General features: G+C 49.1%; 1 protein-coding gene across 13 annotated transcripts in view; it reads left to right on the top strand.

The window, feature by feature from the left end:
- The first annotated feature begins 7412 nt into the window (after positions 1 to 7412).
- The window catches only part of mbnl2 (muscleblind-like splicing regulator 2), a 41317-nt gene continuing 25129 nt past the window's right edge, over positions 7413 to 23600 (top strand). For 6 of the 13 annotated variants that reach the window (XM_030086576.1, XM_030086575.1, XM_030086571.1 and 3 more), the window contains exons 1-2: positions 10647 to 10949; positions 15938 to 16793. In XM_030086576.1, the coding sequence (XP_029942436.1) occupies positions 16620 to 16793 (174 nt within the window). In that variant the 5' untranslated portion in view covers positions 10647 to 10949; positions 15938 to 16619. Of the gene's footprint in view, positions 7643 to 10645; positions 10950 to 15937; positions 16794 to 23600 lie in introns of those variants that run through there. The other 7 variants (XM_030086567.1, XM_030086574.1, XM_030086570.1 and 4 more) reach the window with 3 other exon arrangements.

The following is a 23600-nucleotide window of genomic DNA, read 5'->3' as shown; positions in this document are numbered from 1 at the left end:
AAAACAGGCCAGCATGAGGAAAGAAAGCCCACATCAAACACCAAGGCCAGAATATTTTGATCCATTGTGTACCAAAAAGAAAAGCCCACATCTGAAGCCAGAATAAACGGAAAGCCAGCCTTTTGTTGTGGTTATCCTCCTGGCGGTTAAAAGGAAGGTGCTGGGTTCACCGTGCAGCGGAGCCGATGTTATTCCAGTCAGAGAAGACATCTGTTCTCCTCTCAGTCACATCCAGGCCGGCGCTCCTCGTGCAGATGCTTCGCTGAGGGGCCGGTCCGTTGAAACGTCTGGACGCTCCCAGCCTCCACTTTCACTTCAACACAAACAGTCAGAGGTTTGCAAAAGCCTCAAGTGTGTCGTCACATCACAGTGTAGCTGGAAAACATGAGGGAGAAAGAGAAAAGATTTTTAAAAAAAGGAGCCGAGGGGTTGTCCAGGTCCAGATGGAAGTTTCTGAAAATATTTCACTTCAAACTGAAAATGCAAAATGCTTGTGTGCACGGTGGAGCAGTGGATGAATCCAGCTATTTAAAGCAACATGAACACCGAACGGCATCAAACCGCTGCTCACGCTTCAGAGCAGAAACAGCAATGCATTCTGGGTGATTCCCTCACAAGAAGACTCAGCTCCAGGCTCAGGTCCAGAACCAGGTCCAGACTGAGGTCAACACAGAGCAGCACTGCCCCCTGCAGCCCGAAGGCGGAAACACGTGCTGCCTCCGCACCAGGCATGCTCAGTCGAACACAGATCAGGACGTTTCATGGATCTGGAGTCATGGACAGTGTGGTGACTGAGCACGTGCGTCCCTGCTGGTCTGGATCACACCCAGCAAACATTGTTTTATCATTATATGTATTTTGTGTGTGTCATGTGTGTTTTATCATATTAACACTGTGTGTGGTTCAGAGTTTAATATTCAGCCCTGATCTGAAGGACACACACACACACACACACACACACACACACACACACACACACACACACACACACACACACACACACACACACACACACACACACACACACACACACACTTTTCATTTCCTTTGTTATGCTGCTCTCTTGTGGCCGTGTGTGGTATTACAGGTGCACGTTTGCATGTATTTTAAAGTGGCCACTTGACCTGAAGTCCATGTTTAAGAGGGAAGACCTCAGCACACACAGGTAGAACATGCAGGCTCTGCCTCTGGTGAAGTGGTTCTCAACACGTGGGGCCGAAACGTTTTCATGCAAATGGCAGCAGTCTGTGATTTATTCCCTGAGCAGCGAGAGTCTGAGCAGCAGCAGAGGATCGAGGCTCCACCGCTTCTTTCTGAGTCACATTTGCATCAGAGCCACTTTGTGAGGCACAAATATGCACACTGAATTCTGCAGAAGATGATTAAAATACAGGCTTCAAATGGAAAAAGGTTTTAGAAATTTAACTGTATTTTGCATAATTTCTGTCATTTTTTTTCCTGGATTTATTTTATTTTTTTATTCGGTCATTTTTAAGGAAGGGACTTGAAATGCATTTGAACTGTTGCATTACGTGCACTGAAACAAAGGAAAACCTTTGGACTCTTCTTTATTCAAAGGTCATCTGCCATCATTTTCCTGCCCTGTATGTGACCAGATGACATTAAGTCCTCTCATCACTCTCCTGCTCTTTTACACATATTTCCAAACTTTTCAAGCTGCGGCCACTAGACAGAGCAGTCAGGCCGGTATTGAAGCCGCAGATCACGTCAAACCGGGAACAACAGATGAGTGCGTTCTCTCTGTCTGCCTGTGTGAGGTGATCTGGCTTGACTGGAGCTGTGCAGTGTGTTTTACAGTGTGCTGAATGTGGAGCGTAGGCCGACCGCCTGAAACCACCCCGCTTTATCTCCCTTTTCATTATATGCCACTGTGTCTGTAGTGCAGGGGTCAAGTCCGACGTGTGTGCACGGCTGTGTGTTGGCAAGGTATTTAATTGACTTCACCCCTGGCACAACGCACGCACACACACACACACACACACACACACGCATCCTCCACCCACTCTCATCCATAAATACATTTCCAAAGCAAATAAATCACCATGGCTACAGTAATATAATAATTGCCGCACTTGAAGGAGGCTCTGACTGATGCTGCTTCCAAGGCCTCTTAGAAATCGATAATTACAGGGAAAGTGTTGCAGCGCTGGGTTTGTTTGTTTGGCAGCAGAACGGATGTTTGATCCACCGTGCAGGAGGAGGAGTGTGTGTGTGTGTGTGTGTGTGTGTACGTTCTCTGCTCCGTTACTCCATTGTTGTTCATTTCTTGAAGAGGTATTCTGGGAAACAGGAATGCGAAGTGTCTTATTTCAAAAGAGGACACATGTGGCAACCACCACTTCCTTTCCTCTGGATTTCCACTTCTGGCTTATTAGTTTGAGTCACTGAAAATGTGTCGCCGCCGTCTTTCTTTCTGCATTGAAGGCGTGTTGAAGGTGAGACGGAGGAGAGACGGCAGTCCTCAGAGGGAGGATTTTCCTCTGCAGAGTCAGAGCTGAAACCCGGGCCGGTTCTCAGAGATCAGCATCTCCTTGCTAATGGATGGGGGTAGGGGTGGGGGGGGGGGGGGGGGGGGGGTGGGGGGGGGGGGGGGGGGTTGCCTGCTCCACATGAGGCGGTGGAAGTGGTCCTGTGACCTGCTGCGGCAGCCAGCAGCTCTGCAGCTACAACCATCAATATTTCAACCTGAGGGTTTTCGCCTTGAGACGGGTTATTATTGTCCCCTGACAGACATGCAAACATTTATTCAACCCCGCACACACACACACACACACACACACACACACACACACACACACACACACGCTTCATTCACAGAAATCCCAACATCATTACAGCTTTTCTGTGCACAAAATACTTAATTGCCAGCTCCGGCTCGGCTGTGTTTGTGAGTGTTTACAGCGGAGAGGAGAGGGCTCCGTGTGTGAACATAATTAGCCGACTCCTCTCTGATCCTTAATGCATTATTGAATATTTCAAAGAAGTCTCAATCCGGAGGGCTAAGTGACTGCCAAGTCGGCATGACAGAGGCCGGTTTGGCCGTGAAGACGGGCGGCTGAGCCATTAAGGAGTCTGGGCCGGCCCGCTGGCCTTGCGTGAACCTTGCTCTCATGAATAATATAAATTCCTTCACTGTATTTGGAAGCACTTTGGACCTGCTGCGGACGAAAAAAAAGAAAAAAAAAAAAAGCAGATGATGCCGCATTGATTTCTGGCCCGGCAATTTCAGGGAACGGGTCAATTCGGTCCTCGTGGTGAACAATGGCCCGTGAGAAAACAGACAAGTTTATTGCAATTATTGGCGACGGGGAGCAACAGTCAGGGCCTCGCTTCGCCGCCGCACTCCACGCACTGCCACCTTGACAAGACAATAGCCGTGTTGTCATGGTAATACGCCATTTCTCCTGACATTTCCAAGATTTTCATCTCTCACAATTACTGCCGGTGTGTTTTCTTCTCAGAAATGTCACAGTTCGTTATTGGATTTACTGTGTTTGTGGAGAGAGATCCTAAAATTGGAAAGCACCTCAGGGCGTTCGGGGGCAAGAATAAGATGGAGTCAGTAACTTAAGGCTGACAGAGCTCAAAAAAAGGCAGAAGCAACATTTTCTGCTTTCACTGTGGGAAGAAATGCTTGCTCAGAAGAAAGTGAAAGTGTAAAAATGGTCAAATAAACTGTAATTAAAGATGCACGCCAGAAAGTAATTGATTAAATCACTCTGAAACGCCTGTTTCCTTCCCTCATACTGGATCTTAACTTGTTGCTTCTTTTACTTTCAGCCTCGCCTGCTTCCGCAGTGACCACTTCACACCTTTCTGAGAGACGCTTTCTCTTCGTTTTGATGGTAAAACGACCTGGAGTCAGTCAGTCGGTCACTGATTACACACATGATGATAATCATCATTCACACTAATCGGACAGAAGCTTCATCAGACTCCATCACTCCAATGTTCTGTGCAGAGGTTTTTGTGCCTTTTAGGTTATTGTTGTTTGGTTTAATCTCCCCGCTCCGACGCAGACATTAATTAAAAGAGATGGAGGCGGGAGACGACAGCCTTTCCTATAGAAACGACTGAACAGCAGAATGATGGTTTTATGATTCTCTTCCACCGCCGGTTCTGCTCTTTATGTCTGAAATGTAAAGTAAATGCAATAATCATCCTCTCCTCCAAGTCCACTTGTTCTCCTTTCAGCTGTCCTCATCATCACTGAGTTGTAATGGTTACAATAGCCGCAGCCCATTTATTACGGCTTGATGGATCAATTTTAAAACTGCCATTAAGGAGGAAAACGTCCAGTTCATCATGGACTCCTTTCTCTTTTACCGCCGTCTCCCGTCTTGAGAACATGTTTTAGATGAATCTCTGCTTGACGTGAAATGTGCAACAACTCCGCCTGAAAATTGGCATTTTTCTAAAAAAAAAACAGGAATTAAGAAAATAATCTTAGGTCTGGCAAACTGCACGGGAACGAAACAATTTGAGAGCCCAGGGGTCAAATGTTTTTGTTCCTTCTTGAATTGCGTGACTTATTTCCTAATGCGGATTGAGGCGGTATCTTCATTTCTGCTGAAATGGATCCTGGAGGAATGGGTGAAGCAATATGAGAAACCAGCTGCAGCAGATGATTTATGATGAGGCATAACTGCTCCGCTCCCTACAAACAAATGAGTCTGCCGGAAAACGCTTCCTCTCAGCGTTTCGAAGCGTCTCTGTGCATCGTGCAGAGTGTCGAGTGTGTTGTGTGGTGTGCGGTGTGTAGTGTGCAGCGCATGCATTTTGGGATCAGCTTTATGTAATGTGATGCACCACCTTCAGCCCGTCATTACTTAAGGCCCTATTATTAGTAAAAATGCTGATCATCGAGGCGTGGCGGGGGTAGAATGCCCAGGTGATCTTCAAACAATCAATCAAATCGACCAAATCTGAGTGCGTGCACACACACACACACACACACACACACTGCAGAGCTTTGTGTCAGGCATAAGCTCTTTCCATTAAACCTGCGCTGCATTAAGCATTTGGGTTAAAAGCTTTCATAATCAGGTGTGTTCTCATCGAGAGAGCAGAGATTTTAAAGATCAATACTGTGCTTTACCCTTTGTATGTGTGTGAGTGTGTGTGATAATATATGTGTCTGGTTTTCTGTTTCCGTCCACGGTCTCTTTACTGTGCGTTCGAGAGAAACTCACAGTGGTGTCCTGTAACACACTGTGGTTGTTTTTCTGCCTGACGCCTCCTCACTTGATCCTGAGGTCCGCTCTGCAGACTGCTGCTGCACCCAACGCAGAGTCAGAACCCATTAATGAGCTCACGCAGACATCTGCTTTGGTTTGGGGTTATCGCTGCTCCTGTTTGCATCTTTCCGAACGCATTATGTGCTCATTTGTGAGCTCACGCTTATCGAAATTGATTTCTCTTAAGGATTCGGGTACATCCTGAAGGAGCTGCGTGTCCTTCGACATGCTTCCACAAAGTTCAGCGAAGCAAGCGTGCTGCTCAGAAGCCCCGATCACGTCCCGGAGACTGAAAACACAAGGGAATGACAAGCTTCCATCCTCCGCCTACCTCGTTTTCACTAACAAACTGCACGACAAACAAGTCAGAAAAAGACAGTGTCTCGTTTAAAGTGAGATTTTTTTTAAGCCTGTGTGTTTCCATGAGCCCAGTGTGTACTTGTGTGTTTGTTTGCAACTGTGTAGGCGTTCAGGGACTTCTACAAAAGTATGCCGGCAGCTTTTTTTCCCTTTTTTTTTTTTTTTTTTTTTTTTTTACAAATGCATCCTCCTCTGCATTAAGATCGATATGTTGTGCTTCGGGGGGGGTGAGTTTGACCTGTGTGAGCAGTTTTTCATAATCACTTGCATCTTGAAAACACTTTTTTTTCCCCATCATGGCCTTATGTTAAATTTTTTGCTTTTCTCTTTGCAACATTTCAATGAAATACTTACATGCAGATTGTCAGGAAAGTGCTCATATCTAAAGAATATGCATCTCTTATCTCCTTTTAGTGCTTCGTCCCTTTGTTTCCTGTTTTTTACACCAAGGAAGTGTGCTTTTTTTGCAAATAGCACATTGCATTGTGCAAGTAAAATCAAATTGGAGAATTTTTAAATTAATAATTCCAAAAGATATGAAGCTATTGTCAGCATTAGATGATACTATATTGAGTTTGAAATCTTGATGTATTGAAACATCCAGTTTAAATGAAAACATTTTAATAAAATTCTAGATTGCAAGCCATTGTGATGCAAAGGATTTGTGTTTAAAACCTGTCCGCAAAATGTCGTTGGTCACCTGTGTGAACTCCTCCTCATCACGTCTTCAAAGAACTGCCCTACGGCACAAGTGATCATCAATCCCGTGCTGACTAATAAGGTCTTCATCCCTGACTCCGGCCAAGAGGTTGCGTCCTGACTAACTATGATGTCTTTATTCCCCGGCAGCATTCCAGTGAAGCCGGCCTTGGCCCTGACAGAGCAGTCTGCAGTGGCTGTGGTCATTGTTCATGTGCTCAATAGGCAGCACATGGTGTGGGCAGCAGTCAGTGGGGCTAAATTTGTGCCTCTCTGCTCATTCCGGGGATATTTGTGACTTGTTCCTTGTTGACTCGTCGCGCTCCTTGCTGACAACGGGTCCCTGTGTGTCACAAACTGCTAAATCCAGCCAGCTGTATGCAATTAGGCTGCAAAATGCAGGGGATGTGCATGCGGCTCTGCATCAAGCAGGGATGATCAGAGGGCTATAATCAGCTTGAAATGTAGAAATGATTTTTGTTTGAAGTTTTAATTTAATATTAAAAAAAATTGTGCATCAACAGTACGTGTTTTGTGATTCAGATGAAAACGGAGTATTTAAGAGAGAATCTTGAGGTTTTAACTGAAAAATCAAGGATGCGCTGTTGAGATAAAAGTGTCTAAACTTATTTTACGGTTCCGGGCTGTGAAGGTCTTCGTTAAAACGTCTGTAACGTGTTGATCTTGTGGTTTGGAGGCTACTTTGACAGACAGACAGGCTGCTTCATAAATCACTGGTCACATCTTTTCCTTCAGGGAGATTCACTGTTGTTGCCTAGGTAACAGCCGCCCCCCCCCTCACCCCCACCCCTTCGCCACCATGGCTTTCACTGGACTGTACCATCTTCACTACAGGTTGGAGACGCTCGCGTTTTTCAATAAAAAGTATTTTATCTTTTTTAAAAAGACGCTACATACGATAGTGAAAGCGGTTTATCTTGAGAATATTTTAGTTACGGTTGGGAATTGTTCATCTTCGTGGGTAATTGATGCGTTGTTAATGTTTTGAACAGTGTAATAACCCCCGCATCGAGGCGCGTTCAACATTCCCTCGAACTGTCAAAATCGCTTGTTGCTTCCGACCCGAGCCTTAAAAGTAGTTAGCGAGCTAGCGAGTAGCCAGTGAAGGCAAACCGAGCCGTTCCTCCGCATTCCCACCCCCCCCCCCCAAGAAAGCTGGAAAAGTTCGCTGCTGGAAACGAGTGTCGTTAGCCGCGGAGCGGACCCGCTGTCCCGTTGCCGACGCCGCGGTCCCGGTTCGGACCCGAAACATCAGCAGCGCTCCGGAGCTGAAGTGCAGCTGGATGTGACAGGTTCGCCATCAGGTACGCTGCAGGTAGCTAGCCTAGCAGGTAGCTAGCACCCTCCGCTTCTCTTACTTTCTTTTTTTCCCTCTCAGTTTTAAGACATATACTTTCTCCTGAGGCGGCAGAAGTGGCTGAAAGGCTTCTATTGATGCGACTCGGTGTCTTGAATATTCTCCGCAGATGCCTGGTTTGCTATGCTAGCTCTTAATCTGCGCCCAGATCGCTGGCGAAATCACGTGAAAGCTGCTTTCTGCAGACAAATATTCAACATAAGTCAGTTTACATTAACTCTCTGCCTCTGTGTCGATGTGTGTGTGTCTCCTGCTCAGCTCAAGTGCTTTCTGGGACATGCTGCTGCATGCTATTACAGAGTAGGTAATGACCTGATGAAATCTGCAGGGGATAGGTGAGTTAGTAACTCATTTATTCCACATGTGATTTTATTAGACTTTCATCATTGTGGCACCTTGCATGCAAATAACTACTGCAGCTGCAAGTACAAACACAAGGCAACAAATTAGTTGTTTCTGTTACAAATGGATTGTTAGATTTAATTGCTGCAGACAAGAAAAAATAAAGCAGTTCTCATCATTAGACATAAATGGAAATACATTTTAATCTACTGCAGCTTCCGAAAGCTTTTACACCTGGGTGAAGGATCATGGGTTGTGGTCAGGCTTGTTGTTGGATCATGAAGAATAATTGGGTCCCTCTGAAAATGCAAAACAGCATATTCAAGTAGAATTATGGCCATGTAAGAGCAGCAAGGCATGCAGACATTCATTAGTTACAGCATTAAGCAGTCCTTTGATCACTATTTATATGGAAAATATTGTTTTTGTGATGGTTGTTACTGTAAGGATCCTCGAGTGAGGTATTCACTATTCCGGCTTGAAGTGTGCATAAATATATATATCTGTAATTGATTCATAGTGGGTGCTCGAGTTCTTTGTGTTCATAATTTTGGTTTTTCTGTTATAACTTTTGGTGAAATTGTCAGTGCTTCGAAACAATCTGGTTGAGCATTTTGTCACTAAACCCTTGAAGAATTTTTAGATCATCTCTTGGACTTGGTGTGTGAGTAACTTACCAGAATGAGCTCAGAGTGGAAGGAAGCGCAACTCTTTGCTGCTTGATATTTGATTACAGCTAATAATAGCAAAAGACAGCTGCCTTTCCATTGATCTGCGTTTGGTGCCCTATTTCTAAGCCCTGTTTTTTCTCTCTTACGGCTGTGTGTAGCCTCACTATCCAAATACACACTGTTATGTGCAATACTTTCAACACATCGTGTCCTGTAATTAGCCACTGTTTAAGAATACTTCTTTTATATTTGAAGCTGCTTCGGGCCATAGAATCCTAAATCGGACTGAGTGTGAGTAAGCCAAGCCGGCTGGGGTCAAACAGGACAGGGATAATAAGAGGGGAGGGGATACCATGTGGGAAGGAAGTAGCTCGGCTTGTTTGTCTGCCAGGCTTTTGTTTGTTTTCCTGTCGGCCAAATCTATTTAGGAGGTCGGCTATCTGAGGTCTGCCAGTAGAAATTAGCAGCAGGCAGGCCTTGTTATTGACAGTTAATCAGTAATGTGATTATTGAGAAGTTGCTTGCAGCCTAACGAGGGATTGATAAGCTTCATCTGTCATGAAGCGAGTGTTGCTGTTGTTGTTGGGGATGATTGATATTCAGCTCTGGTTACTCCAGACAAGTTTCATCCTGAGCTGATGTTTGGATTTTGCAATCCAGAATCCTTCCTGTAATCTCCTGCATCTGTGATGCAGCAACGTGAGCCTGCGCTCTCTGATGTTGTAAGGTGACACTGTTCCTCCTGGCTGAGGCTGAGATTCCCCGCCTCCTCGTCGGTCTGCGTGATTCTCCAACAGGTGCTCTGATTCCTAACATGACGTCAGTATTCCGTGTCGTCTGCTGAGGTGGACGGTTTTCCTGCCGGAACGATTAATGACCCTCGGAGCCCCCCCCCCCCCCTTCCCCCCCAGATATCCCCCCAAATAGGTTTGTGTATTGTGTAACGGCAAAGCACGTTTGTCCTCATTGATGTCAACGAAACGCCCAGGCTGCCGTGTCATTCATAACCTTTGTGTGAGAGCGAGGCAGAGAGAGGGAGGAAGGCAGAGCGAGGCAGACGCTACAGCTGTTCTATTGAATCTGGATCGAAAAGTCATGAAGCTGGATCTCTGACTCATCAGTTCTGTGACGCTTTGGTTTTCACGGCTCATATGATGCCAAGCGGCATGTCATCAGCTGGGTGGAGAGGAGAGGACGGGCGGGCGGGAGGGGGGGGGGAGGAGACAAACCGAGACCTCCCAACTCCACAGCCAGCCGCCACTGATTCTGATGCAACGGCAACTGTCATTTTCCAGACCAGTAAATGAGCGAATTGGATTGAAATAGAGCTGTGGTGAATGTGCAGGTGAGAGGGGAGGGGGAGGAGGGGGAGGGGGGGGGAGGGGGCGTCTGGATGGTGGATGAGTTTAGAGGACGGATGCTGAGGGGAGGTCGAGGAGAATCAGGAGGGGGAGGAGGTGCACCGCTCCTGTTTCCTGAGGGGGATGGTGGTGTTAGATATGACGACCGAACACAGACAAGGACGGCGCTGATCTCCACTGTGCGGCTGCAGCAGCACTTTGTTTACCGCCTGCGGTGCAGCTTTTTACCCTCCCTGGTTAAGACGGAGTCGGTGTCAGTGATTCGATTTGAAAAAAGAGTCAGAATAAATTCACACACGTGTTACGGAGGGCATGAGACTGAGGGAAATAACTTGTAAGATCAGCATTCAGGAGTTGTTACAGTAAGCGCAGTTTTCACCCCATCACTTCGTCTGCTCTCTGCCAATCCGGCGGCACAAAGAGCCGTGATTCAAAGTAGCTGTGGTGTGATTGGCCGGAGCGGCGAGGGGGCAGGGTCCGGCCGCTGGCTGGTGGGCAGGAAGGGGCTGGCTTCAGGGGGTGTGGAGGGGGAGTTGGTGCTGCTGGAAGTGTTTGAGCCAGATAGTTGGAGTAGACACTCTTCTGCTTCCTGCCCGCCCGCCCGCCAGCCGGCCCGCCTGCTTCACTCGCCTCTCTGTGGCTGAGAAAGGGAGAGAGAGAGAGAGAGAGAGAGAGAGAGAGAGAGAGAATCCCGTCTCGGCATGGACCTCCGGCTGCAGCAGTCAGCAGCTCGCGAGGAATGACAACAGTTCACATGGTCATTAACTCCAGTCGCTGAGGCTGAAGAGAGCTCCGAGCCGCAGAAACGCCGGGTGCCTCCAGTGTTTGGGACGAGAGACAGACAGAGGCAGAGCAGAGCGATGGGACCCGGTGACACGAGGTGGGAAACAGTCCTCATACTGCCTGTCTTTTTCCCTTTTTTTTTTTTTTTTTCCCCTTGTAAGCTTTTTTTTTCAGGAGTTTTGCTGCAGTGTGCTGCATACCAGTCTGGGTGGGGAGGGACCAGAGGGAATGTTTTATCTATGTGAGGCTGAAAACGAGGAAAAGGAGGAGGAAGCGTGGACGCAGTGTGCTGAATCCATAGGTGCAGTGAGAGCTTGCACAGTAGCTGTCCTCGCTGCCAGTCCTGTAATGGACTTTCCAGAGGCGTTCTCACAGCGGCCGTCTTGCCCCGTCCTCGCTGCAGATGTCAGGAACTCCTTCTTTTTGCCACATCAGCTCCATATTTTTCACTGTCTAGAGAAAAACTTGTGGCGTGTCACTGCTGTCTTTCTTTCCTTTCTTTTTTTTGTTTTTTTTTTGTAAAGTTAACTTACAAGTCTCGATGTGCGGGTTTTCCAAATGAGCAGGCAAAGGTTGTTAGTACGGGACGGGGTCGGATGTTATGGCACTCTTTATATTTGCAGACACAAACAGCTGACGGCCTGAATGAGGAAGAACTTCACAGTTCTAATAAGGCCCCACATCATAATTAACCTTTCCAGTCAGATGGCGCACAGTTGACGTGTCCCCAGCTTTTCTGCTGTCTGTCTTGATTTAGCCCGGGCCCGGTGCGGTCAAGCAGCGGATCTCCTCTGCTGCATGGAAAAGGCCAGAACGCTGTCATGCGTCTGGCTCGGGATCAAGGGGAAGTGGGTGTTTTCTAAACTGGAACATCAGTCCAGCCCTTCCTGTTGAAAACAGAATGGGGGTAAAATCTGAGAGCAGCTCCAGGAAAACCCCCTTTTCCTCTCCAACTGCACGTGGAGATGCTGTTAAAAGGATTTAGTTCTTGCGAGTTTTCACAGACGTCCTCTGCATGAAAGAGGCGGTCTGACACCCGGGTGAGTGTGCTGAATCGCTGAGCGCTTACGTTTTGGAGTGCTTCAGTCTAAAGGCTTAAGATTTCAATTTATTCTTAAAGTTTGACATTCAGAAGCTTTCATCAAACTTTCTCTGTCTGCATCTTATGTGGCATGGACCAGCCAGCACAGAAACTGTTACACTTATCAGAACAGAACTCGTCACCTCTGGTTCCTGATGATTAGTTGATGACGGTGTAAGTTATTGTTAAACATCAACCTAATACCAAAATCAGGAACATGAACCTCAACAAGTATTATGATAACGTGTGAAATAACTATAGCGCTCAGTGTGGTGTCAGGAGCAGGGCTATCCGGGTCACTGTGGTTTAGCTAAGGCTATTATGATATGGGGCACAGCTACCTGCTGACGGTGTGAAACGCCTGGCGTCTCCTGGTATAGCCCCTGCTGAGCTCGCTCACCCATCCTTATCGCTAATGGTACTTGATGATATTGAACTCAGGTCTGTAGCTTATGCCAAAGACAATTTCATAAGCACTATGGCTTCCATAGCATTAAATAGGAATTAGGCTGCAGGCTCGGGGCTTGCCCTGATCGGCTCTCCAAGACGCAGAGGAACATTTTGCAGGTTCACGAGCCGGTGATGTAATTCCACGAGCTGCCTCTGGGTTTCTTGAGGACAGAGAACATTTTGATAAAGCCTTAAATATCAAGCGCTCTCATTTTTCCATGACTCACTGGAAAATGCACATTTTCCTAAGTCCCTTCCACAATGAGGCCCTCTCTCCGCAGCCTTGAAAAACATTGACCACTTGTTCCTCTTTTCCATGCAAATGACTATACAAATGTGGTTTGGCGGCATAAAATGGTAATAAATGGAAATGCGGGCACTCGGGTACCTCGCTCAGGCACTCGTCTGTCACAGTCATTTGTGTTTTTCGCTTTATTTTGCTGGCAACACCTGGCCGATGCCACAGCAGACGCTGCCGCCAGCTCACGGCCAATCGCGAGCAGGTAGCTTATCGTCCGTGAACAAACACGAGCGGCGGAGATAAACTGCGCCGCGCAGACAGAGCATACAGATCCCAGACTAATGGGTTACATACGTGGTATTCGGAGGTCACGCCAATGACTTTCACTGGAGACACCCCCAGTCCCGCTGACTCTCATTCAATTAAGCAGGCTGACCAAGATAATGCCGCTGCCAGCTGGCCTCCGTAAGCGTCAGTAATCCATAAAGTCCAGCGCTGTGGTGCTTTTCTTCACGTCTCTATCCTGCTTTATCAGGTCACCCCGTCTGCCCACTGTTTGTTCAGGACGCAGGGGACAAAGTCTCGTCCTGCGACCTCAGGATGTATGCTCACGTGCAGTTTCGCTCTCCAAACTGTTTTTATTTTTTTTGTAAATATCAATATCAGGATTGACGACAGCAGGTGAACTGTCATGCCTGCTGAATGCAAAAACAGCAAATCCCATGGAACAGCTTAAAACAGCAATAACAGAGCCTGTTTCTGGTGTGGGGGTCTCTGGCTTGTGCTTATCTCTGAGGCTTGAGTTCACTCTCATGCAGATTTTACCTTGAAATGGTATTAAAAAGGATTTATTGCCTGGTCGACATCCTGTGCATGAAAGAGGTAATCAAAACACGCCGCGTGCTTCTTTCCTACCTGCTGACCATCTGTCCTTCTGCCCTTTCATATCAGCAGTATTGTCCTCAAAGCGTCTCCACTAAGCTCAGTGTAAACTAAGCCGGGCTGCAGCTAAGCTAAGCTAGTCGTCCCCCCACCTCCACACACCTGAAGCTTACAAAGTAAAAACTGTGCTCGCTGCCTCCGACTGCAGCTCCACTTTTCCAAAGTAGTCATTATGGCAAAGAATTTTCTTTCCGCTGTGTGTGAGTCTCTCATGCTCTGCAGATGGGATGTTATTATATGTCAGTGGTAACAGTTTTCCCTGCAGGATGACAGCAGGGACCGCGCTCGCTTCAGGACTGTAAAAGGACTCCAGTTGGACGTCCGTCTCTCAAAAAGCTTGATGTAGTACATGTGTGGCTGGTTTAGAACATCTCACTCATTCTTTATTTTTATTCTTTCAGTTTAGCTCCTTTTGGGTGCTGTGTTACATTGAATTTAGTAACGCGCTTGGGTTGCGCTTGCATACGTGGCTTCTTCTACTTCTACAGATTTTATGCAACTCGACAAGCCCCTGCACCAAAACTGGAGCTGAATTCAGTCAGAATGTTGCAAAAACATGTGGAGTCTGGGAGAACGGATGTTCCTGCATGTTCTCCTATCTTCCTTCCACCCACATGAGGGTCCTTTTCATCTTCAGCCCCCCCGCCCTCGGTTTGTTTTGGATATCTCCCTCGGCCGACTTTGTTTGAATCTTACACGTGAGCTGCTGGACTGACCCGAACCGACCCGTCACCGCGCCGTCGTTCTGTTTGTTTTCCACGAGAGCGTTCGGTGCCGTAAACTCCAACTTCATCCATGCGTGAGCTAACTGTGAAAGGAGGCGACGGCAGGCTTTGCAGCAGGACCCGCTTCATCCTTTGAGGCCCTGTCGTCCCCTCATACGCTGAAAAAGTAGGTTAGCTTGATCACAGACTTCTTATGGCACCTAAAAATAAGGAGAGATTAATTGTTAAAGGTCAGATCTGACATGATTCTTACCTGACTGTGTCTTCCGCAGCGACTGGCTCTCCCCCCGGGGAGATGATGTGAAATTAAATCCTGCCTCGGAGAGCGGAGCCCGGGCGTCAGTACGATCGGGCGAGGAAGCTTCTGATCTCATTTCACGTGATCAGCACTAAAGTGGGACGATATGATTAGCCCGACGGTGGTCAGAACTCACCGGCTTGGAGGGCGATGTCAAGGGGAGGTGTGAAGGTTCCCTTTTTTCAAAGTGGACTCTCGTACTCACAAACAGAATTCAGCGATGTGCAGGTCTGGAGGAGAACTCAGATCTGACAAAAAGCTCTGCACACAAAGAAAACCTTTATTTCTGCTTCTCTAAAGAGCAATGTGGGGTGAGGATGTGTCCGGTGACCACTGTCTCCGTCAGCTAAGCAATAATATGAATTGAAAATAGCATGTAAAAGGGGGGGGGGGGGGGGGGGGGGGGGGGGGGAGATCTAAACTTGCTGCATTTATTCAGCCTTAACATTTTCTATTATCTTCAGTAGATCTTGTGATGTTGTGATGAGCTGCAGATGTTTGCAGCCTCGTCTATTGTTAACCTAGTAACATTTAATATGTAACAAGAGAGTCAAGATGCTTTTCATCTGCACTGCTCTGTTATATAGTGTTGTATGTCTGAAGCAATGAAAGGATAATCTTTGACCGGAGCTGCAGGTTTTTACCTCCCGTCTCCTCTTCCCCGCCCCCAGTCAGTCAACACTAAACCATTTCCAGATGTACAGAAGCAGTAGCTCAGCCGTAGCCTTCATACGCCGAAGCAAAAGGTCACTTCCTCAGGTTGTCACTCCACCAGCTGCCCCCCCCCCCCCCCCCCCCGCAGACAGATGAGGCTATACGTCCCCCTGCTGGATTCCGATGAGCCGGTGCTTAACGTGGTGGATATGGCAGGACGCTGGGCAGCGTCATAATCGTGTCTGGCACTGGCACATGCATCTGCCTCGGTCCCTCTGCGGCTGCTGGACGCCTGCCTGGAATAGTGCTGCGCTGCGCGCTTTTCTATTGGCTGGATGATCGCTCCGTGCGCGGCTCTGCGGGCCAGGCCGGACCCCCGGGGCTTTCTCCGCTCCCGTCCGCCGTCTCGTAGCCTTCACCGCTCCGTGCTGAATGCGTTGGAGTCGCCTCGGCCGCGGCCGGCGGACCTGCACTCCAGTGGCTTCTGGATAACCTCACAACTGCCTTTTTTTTTTCTGGTTTATCAAGCCCGCACCCTGAACAGCAAACACCCCTGCAGGGCAGTGTGCATACAGATTCAGGTTGACGTGCATGAGCAAACACCACTAATGCCTGTTGAAGCGTGTTGGATAAATGGATGATCACCATATTCAGAAAATAACCTCTCATTTTCTGATGCTTTCTCTCGTTTTAGATCGCTGACAGAAAGTGCCTTGTGAGACGACGCCCCTACTTGAAGATCCCTGAGTGTTTGCGAAGAGCTCCAGATTCTGTCCCTCTGCCGCAGTGACAGGACCCGACTCGGCCACAAGCGTCCCCCGCCGCTCGCCTTGTCCTCAGCCGGCCGAGGCGCCGACGCCCGGAGGACGCAGACGACTCCCGAACAATAGAAAGACACGAAGCGCGTCTCGCCGAACTGTGCCACCGCACCTGAAAATAGCGCCGCGCAGGTATCATCAGTCATCCGGGGACGTTTTGGGGACGCGGGTGCAGCCGGGACAGCCTGTCTCTGAGCATGCTCCCCCTGCCGTGTCAGAGGTCTGCGCCCGACACTCTCTGATTGATGATCAATTAGATGTCCGACTGACGGCCTCCACAGCGGCGTAGCGGCGCAGTCCCATGCTCAGGTCAGCGAGACGCTCCCAGTCCATCGCTTCCACTTCCCGCCTGCAAGGACAGAGCTCCCTCCCCCACCCCACCCAGACCATCCAGACCTACATGTCCCTCTAGTTCCCTCTTATCGATTGTTTTTATTTTTTTTTTTTTTATTTTGTATTCTTTTTAACTGGACCTCGCTGAAGCTCCTCCCCAGAGAGGAGAGCCTCCCCCTTAAAACCCGAGTGGCTCTTCTCGGCTCCCCAGCCAGCGCCGCTGACATGGCTCTGAACATCGCCTCCATACGGGACACTAAATGGCTGACCCTGGAAGTGTGCCGGCAGTTTCAGAGGGGGACGTGTTCGCGCAGCGACGAAGAGTGCAAATTCGCCCACCCGCCCAAGAGCTGCCAGGTGGACAACGGCCGGGTGATCGCCTGCTTTGACTCTTTAAAGGTGAGAGAGAGCGCAGAAATCACGAGGATTACGCGTCTGCAGCACCGATGTAATGTGAAATGTGACGGCGCCGCGGCCGCTAATGGTCAGCGGGTGTAGGTTGTCTGCTCAAATTAGCATGTGTGTCGAGTCCCCATGCTGCTCTGCAGCGAGAAGACCAGTCTGACCTATGAAGCTAAAGGCCACGGAGGTCTGTTGTCATGTACGCAGCCACCAGAGAGAGAGGGAGAGTGTGTGTGTGTGTGTGTGTGTGTGTGTGTGTGTGTGTGTGTTTAATACGGTAAGTTCATCTAATGTTACTGCACCTTGTCCATCATCTCCACTTGCGGGTGAACATCTGATCGCCTTGAGTCGTCCCATCGCTTCTATTTCTGGGGGCGCGTCAGCTGTCGTACACAAGCAGCAAACAGCATAAACTGTCCCGGCTTGTTGTGCGGCTGTCCGTTGTCACGGTTACAAGGCGGCTGTTTCTGGATGGGACGAATACGTTGTGTGTTTTACATCGTGTTGATATCAAAACCAGCCCTCGCAGCTGTAATGAAGCGGGCGCCGCTTTAATGAAGGCTTTAATTTATCTCTTGACCCCATTTTATGAAGTTAAGGTTCTGCATTTGACCCTTCTCGGAGCAGGGAAATATCTTCAATTAGATTAACACTGGACTCTTTAAAGTCTCCCCAATTATAACGGGGTCGGTTCACACAAACCCCCACATGCCGCAAAGACATCGGCTGCACCATTATTTTCAAGCTGTGTGGAGGGAGGAGACAAAAAAAAACAAAAAACAGACATGACAATGATAAATAGCTGCAGAAACTAGAGCAGAACACTGGAACTGTGAGGAGTGTGTTTTTTTAAATATGAACCGGTGGAAAGTGTATCTCACACTTTCCAAGGTTGTGTACAAGGTCAGTGCCAAAAGATATTATTTATTTATCAGGGAAGGGGCTGTTCTGTTCTTCCACTGTTGTTCTTCATTGTGCTGAATGTGGGAACATTATCGAACGGTAATTGGGTGTGTAACGGCGTCAAGGTCCGCCGCTGGCGGCCGAGGCGTCGCTCTCAGCGGATCCTGCTGGAGTTGGATCTCTGAGCGATGTTTTCTCGCTGCTCCGCCGCAGCTGATTTGTTGTTGCACCATGCAGAGGCAGGTCGAACGTTAAACGAACGACGCGGCCGCGCTTTACTCAGACCAGCAGCAGCGGTGGCGAGGAAAGAGTGAGGAAGACATCAGCGTCTCTGCCTGCTTCGCCCAGGTCCTGGCCGCCGGTCCACTCACGTGAGACCTGCAGCCATCGCTGCTTCAGTCTCCACCCGTTGACGTCACTGTTATCATGAGATTTCACGTGTTTCCTGAGGCGAAACTCGCCCCCCGGTTACCAGGAGCCTCCTCCGTCGTGTCTGACAGTTTCTGAAGAAAAGACAGACACGGTCTGGACCTGACCCGGCGCTCTCTTTGGATCGACGGCCCGGTAGACGTACGGACGCGGGAGGCAGGGTTTGTCTCTGTCTTTCTCCCCCCGCAAGCGAGTGACCGAAGGAGAATACAGAGTCTCTGTGCTGTGGACTGCGGCCCCCCCCCCGCCCCGCTCACAAAGACTCCCCTCGTGACAGTTCAGAGAATGAGCGCTTTCTTATGCGTCAGGAAATGTGTTTGGCTCCACGGCAGGCTGATTTTCACCCCATTACGCCCGTATCGCCTTCCCGGCTCTCCTCACCTGATAGGGTGATCGCCCGATGATCAGAAGGCTCCTTTTCATGAACAAGCGCGAGCGAGATGAGGAGCCGCGACCACGTTGTCCCGCCTGCCGGGCAGCAGCAGGCCGGATCGCCGTCGCGCCGCTCAGCCGGGCTGTTTCGGTCGTTGGTTTCTGGCTGAGTTTATAAAAACTCTCACAACGGCTCCTTGTTTCCTGCCAAAGCGAAAGTATTATCCCGTCATCGCAGGTTTGATTTGGAAACGACCTGCACAAAACCTGAAAATCGCTCCTTCGTTTGACTTGCGTTTGAGCCGAGCGGCGTCCAACAAGCCGGCGGGATGGGGTCGGGTCACCCCCTACTCCGGCTCAGGTTGCTTCCTCCATCAGAAAGCCCGCAGCATCCCGACACCGCGCCCCGCTCAGAGTTGTTATAGTGTAATGTTTGGGGGATTATTTTCGTCCCCTGCTCCTCGCTGCAGGCTTTAGCCCTCTCAATGCTTCGTCTGTCATCTCTCAAAATAGGACGAGCCGCTTCATCTCTGTCCAGCTGAAGCTTTTTTTTCAGGGTTGGGACGAGAGGCGACTCCCGAGGCGTCATTCGTTTTCATCCAGACTCGACTTGAACAAATGACCTGAGCTGCGGAGGAGGCGGCGGGACCCGTTTCAGTTTCTTTTCCTGGTTTTTCACCCGTATATCTCTGTAAATCCCACTGCCTTCGCTGAAACACCTTGACATGGAGAATCCGAAGGGCATTTGAGAGGTCACTTCTGCGAGCGACGTGTGGAAAATCTGTTGACAAAAAAAATAAGAAAGGAACTTGTTGTTCTTATTGTTCACTGTTTTATGGCTGCAGTGATTGAATATTGGTTTTTAGGATGTTATTCTCATTAGAATTTCCATGCAGGAGCGTCTTATGTTGTTACATGAATCCAGTCGAGCCACGCCTCTTTCAATGGGTTGCACAACTACGATTTCTGATTTTTATTACCTCATTCTTATTTTGAAGGAAACAGGAAGAAATGAGAAAGTTACTTGCTCACATCGTTTTTTTTTTTTTTTTTTCGTTTTTTTTTTTTTTTTGTGCACATAAAGTGGAGTCAGAGAAGCAGGACCCCGAAAGGTTAAATCCATCCCTCCCACCCTTTAACTTCCCGTCACGGCGTGAGAGCTAATCAATGGGAGCGGCGGCGGCGGCTTCACGAGCGTGTCGCCGCCGAAGCCATTTCCTCGAAGCTCTTTGATACTTGTTGCTCAGTGACCATGGAAACTGTGACAGGGAGGTGGTGGTGGGGGGGGGCGAGCGGAGGAAATGAGCGACAGTGCCCACCTAAACGGAGCTAATGAAATCACTCGGGTCATGTGACGCTGTCTGCAGACAGGAAGCTCTCTCCTCCCTTTCCCGTTTCTGCTCTCCTCCGTCGTCTCGACAGACGGCGGTCTCGCTAAATACGTTTGGCTGCTTGTCATTCCTCGCAACACACACATGCAGATGCTAAATAAAGCATGAAACAGATTTAAACGGGCTAAAAATAAGCAGCCGGTGGCGAGATGGTCACTTGAAAATTCATTTCACACAAACACAAAGAGGCAGCGTGTGTTCTCCTCGGTGCACGTCAGATGGTCGATAATCGGGTCTGCGTGGCGTCTCCAACCGGGTGACCGGCACGCCCGGCTGAGCTCCGGCGGCCTCCGAGGCAGGGGGGGGGGGGGTGGTGTAGCGATCGTGTTTCCTCAGCTCGTCAAAACCAAAGTGTGAAGGCAGGAGAAACAATCGGGGCAACTTTCAGGTGCGCGGTGTTGTTTTCTCATTTGTATCACTCGCTCGGCGGCGCAGCCCCCCCGGGGATGAGGCGCCCTGGTTTCCCTCACTTGGTAAGAACATCTTAATCCAGGCTCTGCTTCAAAAGAGCATACTGTAAGAGTTTTTCCAAGGAGCCGGGGATCGGGGGGGGGGGGGGGGGGGGGGGGGTGGGCTGGGAGCGTGAGACGGCTGAACCCGGCGAATAAAGAACCTGGAAAGAGGAGGAAGTGAGGGACGGGGAAGGAGTGATTCAGCAAGGGCTTTCCTGTGTGTGACAGGGAAATCAGAGGAATATTTTTAAACCAGTTATTGAGGCTGCGCCCACAACCTTCGCTTCATCTGACGGAGGCCCGTCCAGACAGTCACACGCGCTTGATTCCAGCCGTCCTACCGCTCCAGCTTATTGCATTTTTTCAGGGGGGATCTTTCAGAAGCCTCAGTGAACGTGAACTTTATGCCCGTGGCCTCGGCCCCCCCCCTCCTCCGCTCCCTTGTTTTAAAAGATGGGCTCGGCTGCATTCCTCAGCGTAATCCCCTCGTACTGGGCCACGCCCTGGGCAGAGCAAACATGTGGAGGGGAATGTGTGCGGCGCGGCGCGAGCCGGCGCTCCCCCGGGGTCGTTCGCACAGACACAACGAGTCACTGACTTGAGCCTAATGTGGGGGCCGCGGCGGACCCGGCATGCTTTGATGAACCCCTCGGAGACCGCCGCTGCCACCGCTCCTTAAACAGGCCTCCCCGTACGCAGGCAGACGGCGTGCACGCTCGCCGTCTTGCCAGTGCAAACCCTGCCAGACTTCATTTGATCCGTGTGATTTCACCGCGGCCTCCGACGAGCCGATCTGAACCGACCTTAACGGTCGCAAGGGAATCGGAGAAGAGAGGAGGAAGTGGGGTCAGCTCGCCGTCTCGTGACCCGGGTCCAGTTCGTCACTCAGTCTCGGGCTCATGGGAACAGCGTGACTACCAAAGACGACGGCAGAGCTGATTCTGATTGGACGAACTCCGCAAGAGCAGATTTCATCTACATGTGGAGATTCAAGGTTCTGTCAAAGAAATGCAGCAAAACTTCTATGAGAGCTACAAAAAAGTAAATGAGACTCTTTGACGAGTCACCAATCCATCACAGGGAACACACACACACACACACACACACTGATGTGATATTGGGATTGTTAAAGATGCTGATAGTTCTGTTTTACGGCTAAATGAAGCCTTGTAGTTTCACTTTAATACATTTTTTTCTTCTGTATCCAAGATTCTTGCCCATGCTAATTTGTTCCATCCTGTGTTATTAAACCCCACACATCTAAATCCACTTTATCTTTTCACTCCGAGCCTTCCTGCCGACCGATAAGTCACATTTTTCGCTGCTGCCGTTGATCAGAAGAATTGATACATGAGGGCGGACGCGGCATAAAGTGGGCCACTGCATTGACCCACATTGGTGTGTGTGTGTGTGTGTGTGTGTGAATGTGTGTGTGCTACAGTGCTGGATGAGGCTTCACATCCTATTCTCAGCAACACATTTCTTTCTGCTGCTCAGAGTCACTTCTCATTTCGTCGATGGTCATTTTTCACTTCGGACAAATAACGGCAGAGAGAAGAGCAGCCTGAGCGCCCCAGCAGCCACAGTCTCAGCTTCCTCTGAGAGTGCCAGCTTTTAAAAAAAATATATCCATATTCAGCAGGCCTCTCTCATGTGACAGTGATGGACAGCTCACAAATACGAGCCTAAAAGATGCACTACAGGTAAATAGAAGTCCGTTAACGCTGACAACCGCTACATTTTAAAGTAAAGTAAATATATTAGATAATATATGACTGGAGGTATGATAAACGTAGAGATTGCTGCTCGCGGAGAGTCTCTTTTAGGTCCTTTTGGTGAACAGTTTTGCTTTTTAACGTGGGCAGCTGGACTGAAAATGCAGGTTTGCTTCTGAAGTAGGGATATTTCAGCAAAGCCTCGGGCTGTCAGGAGCTTCGACGTTTGAGAAATTTGTCTTTTTTATACGATACACTCCACCGATGTGTCACCTGCTTGTCGCCGCTTTATGTTCACACTTGCAGTTGCTCGGCCGGGCTGTACGGCGAATCCTAAACTCCGGTCCGCCCACTCGCTGCGGCAGTCTGTTAATGCTCAGTTTTGTCTTGTTTTGAACTTGAACCCCTTTTAAATCTTCTCTATAAAAAAAAACAACAACAAAAAAAAAACAACAGAAAAAGGAATAAGTGTGACACTCCTGTTGTTGGACGTCAGCTCGAATAGTAGGTGTTGTTCAACCCAGCGATCTGCCTGCAGCATGATGGAGAGACTGAGAGCTGAAAATCTGCCCATCTGCTGCACCAGTGTCTCACCTGGTCTCAGTCCGCCCACCGCCTCTGAGTCATCCTCTCTTTCCACCGCTCTCCGCTGCCCACAGTGCTGATAAAGTGCTCCATTCTCTGCTTTTTTTCTCTCTCTCTCTCTCTCTCTCTCTCTCTCTCTCTCTCTCTCTGCTGCTTTTTCTTCACGGCAACTGGGATCCGTGCTGCAGAGTCAATGCCATCCTCACCATTTGATGATTTCAAAGCCGGCTGGCCTCAGACCGCCTCGCTGCCGCTGCTGCAGTAGCTGCTGCTGCTGCTGCTGCCGCTGCTGCTGCTGTGAGCACCTCTGCAGTGAAGCTGAAGGCAGGTCTGTGGCGAGTCAGGCAGGAGGCTCCCTGCGTGCTTGACCTTTGCTACTGCTGCCTTTAATTATTGATCCGTAGTGTCATCGCCAGTTCACAAACAGACTTGAGTGGTAGCGTTCGGATCCAGTTTTGTTCAGTTGGGTGAGATTTCGTTAAAAAAAAATGCGGATCATGAGAAGGAAATCTGTGGCCTCCAGTGTTGTTTTTATTTTCTCGGAAAGGCCACCGGCGCCTGCTGCTGGACGCAGTATGTTGCTCATATGCGCAGTGCACTCCAGCATATGGCCCGTTTTAAAGGAATAAAAATAATGATTGCGCTGGACGCTGGTGGGCCGCTTCCCCAAGGCTGCTATTAATTCTCCTCCGATTGGAAAATGGACAAACTCGCGGAAAGGCAGAGCTCAAAATGCTTTACATCTAAAACTTACACACACACACACACACACACACACACCGAGAGGAGCTGCTAACAGTGAGACAGACAGGCCCAGCTGTCTCCCAGGGGCCACTCTTCATAATGAGACAGAGATCTTCTTAATTGGCTTCGTCTAATGAGGCAACAGAAATGCAATCTGTAGGGGCCCTGCTCCAGAAAAGGATCTGCCTCCTGTGTGTGTGTGTGTGTGTGTGT

This window comes from Salarias fasciatus, assembly GCF_902148845.1.
Source record: "Salarias fasciatus chromosome 23 unlocalized genomic scaffold, fSalaFa1.1 super_scaffold_20, whole genome shotgun sequence".
NCBI classification, from domain to species: Eukaryota; Metazoa; Chordata; class Actinopteri; order Blenniiformes; family Blenniidae; genus Salarias; species Salarias fasciatus.
This window is presented reverse-complemented; position numbering and strand designations above follow the sequence as displayed.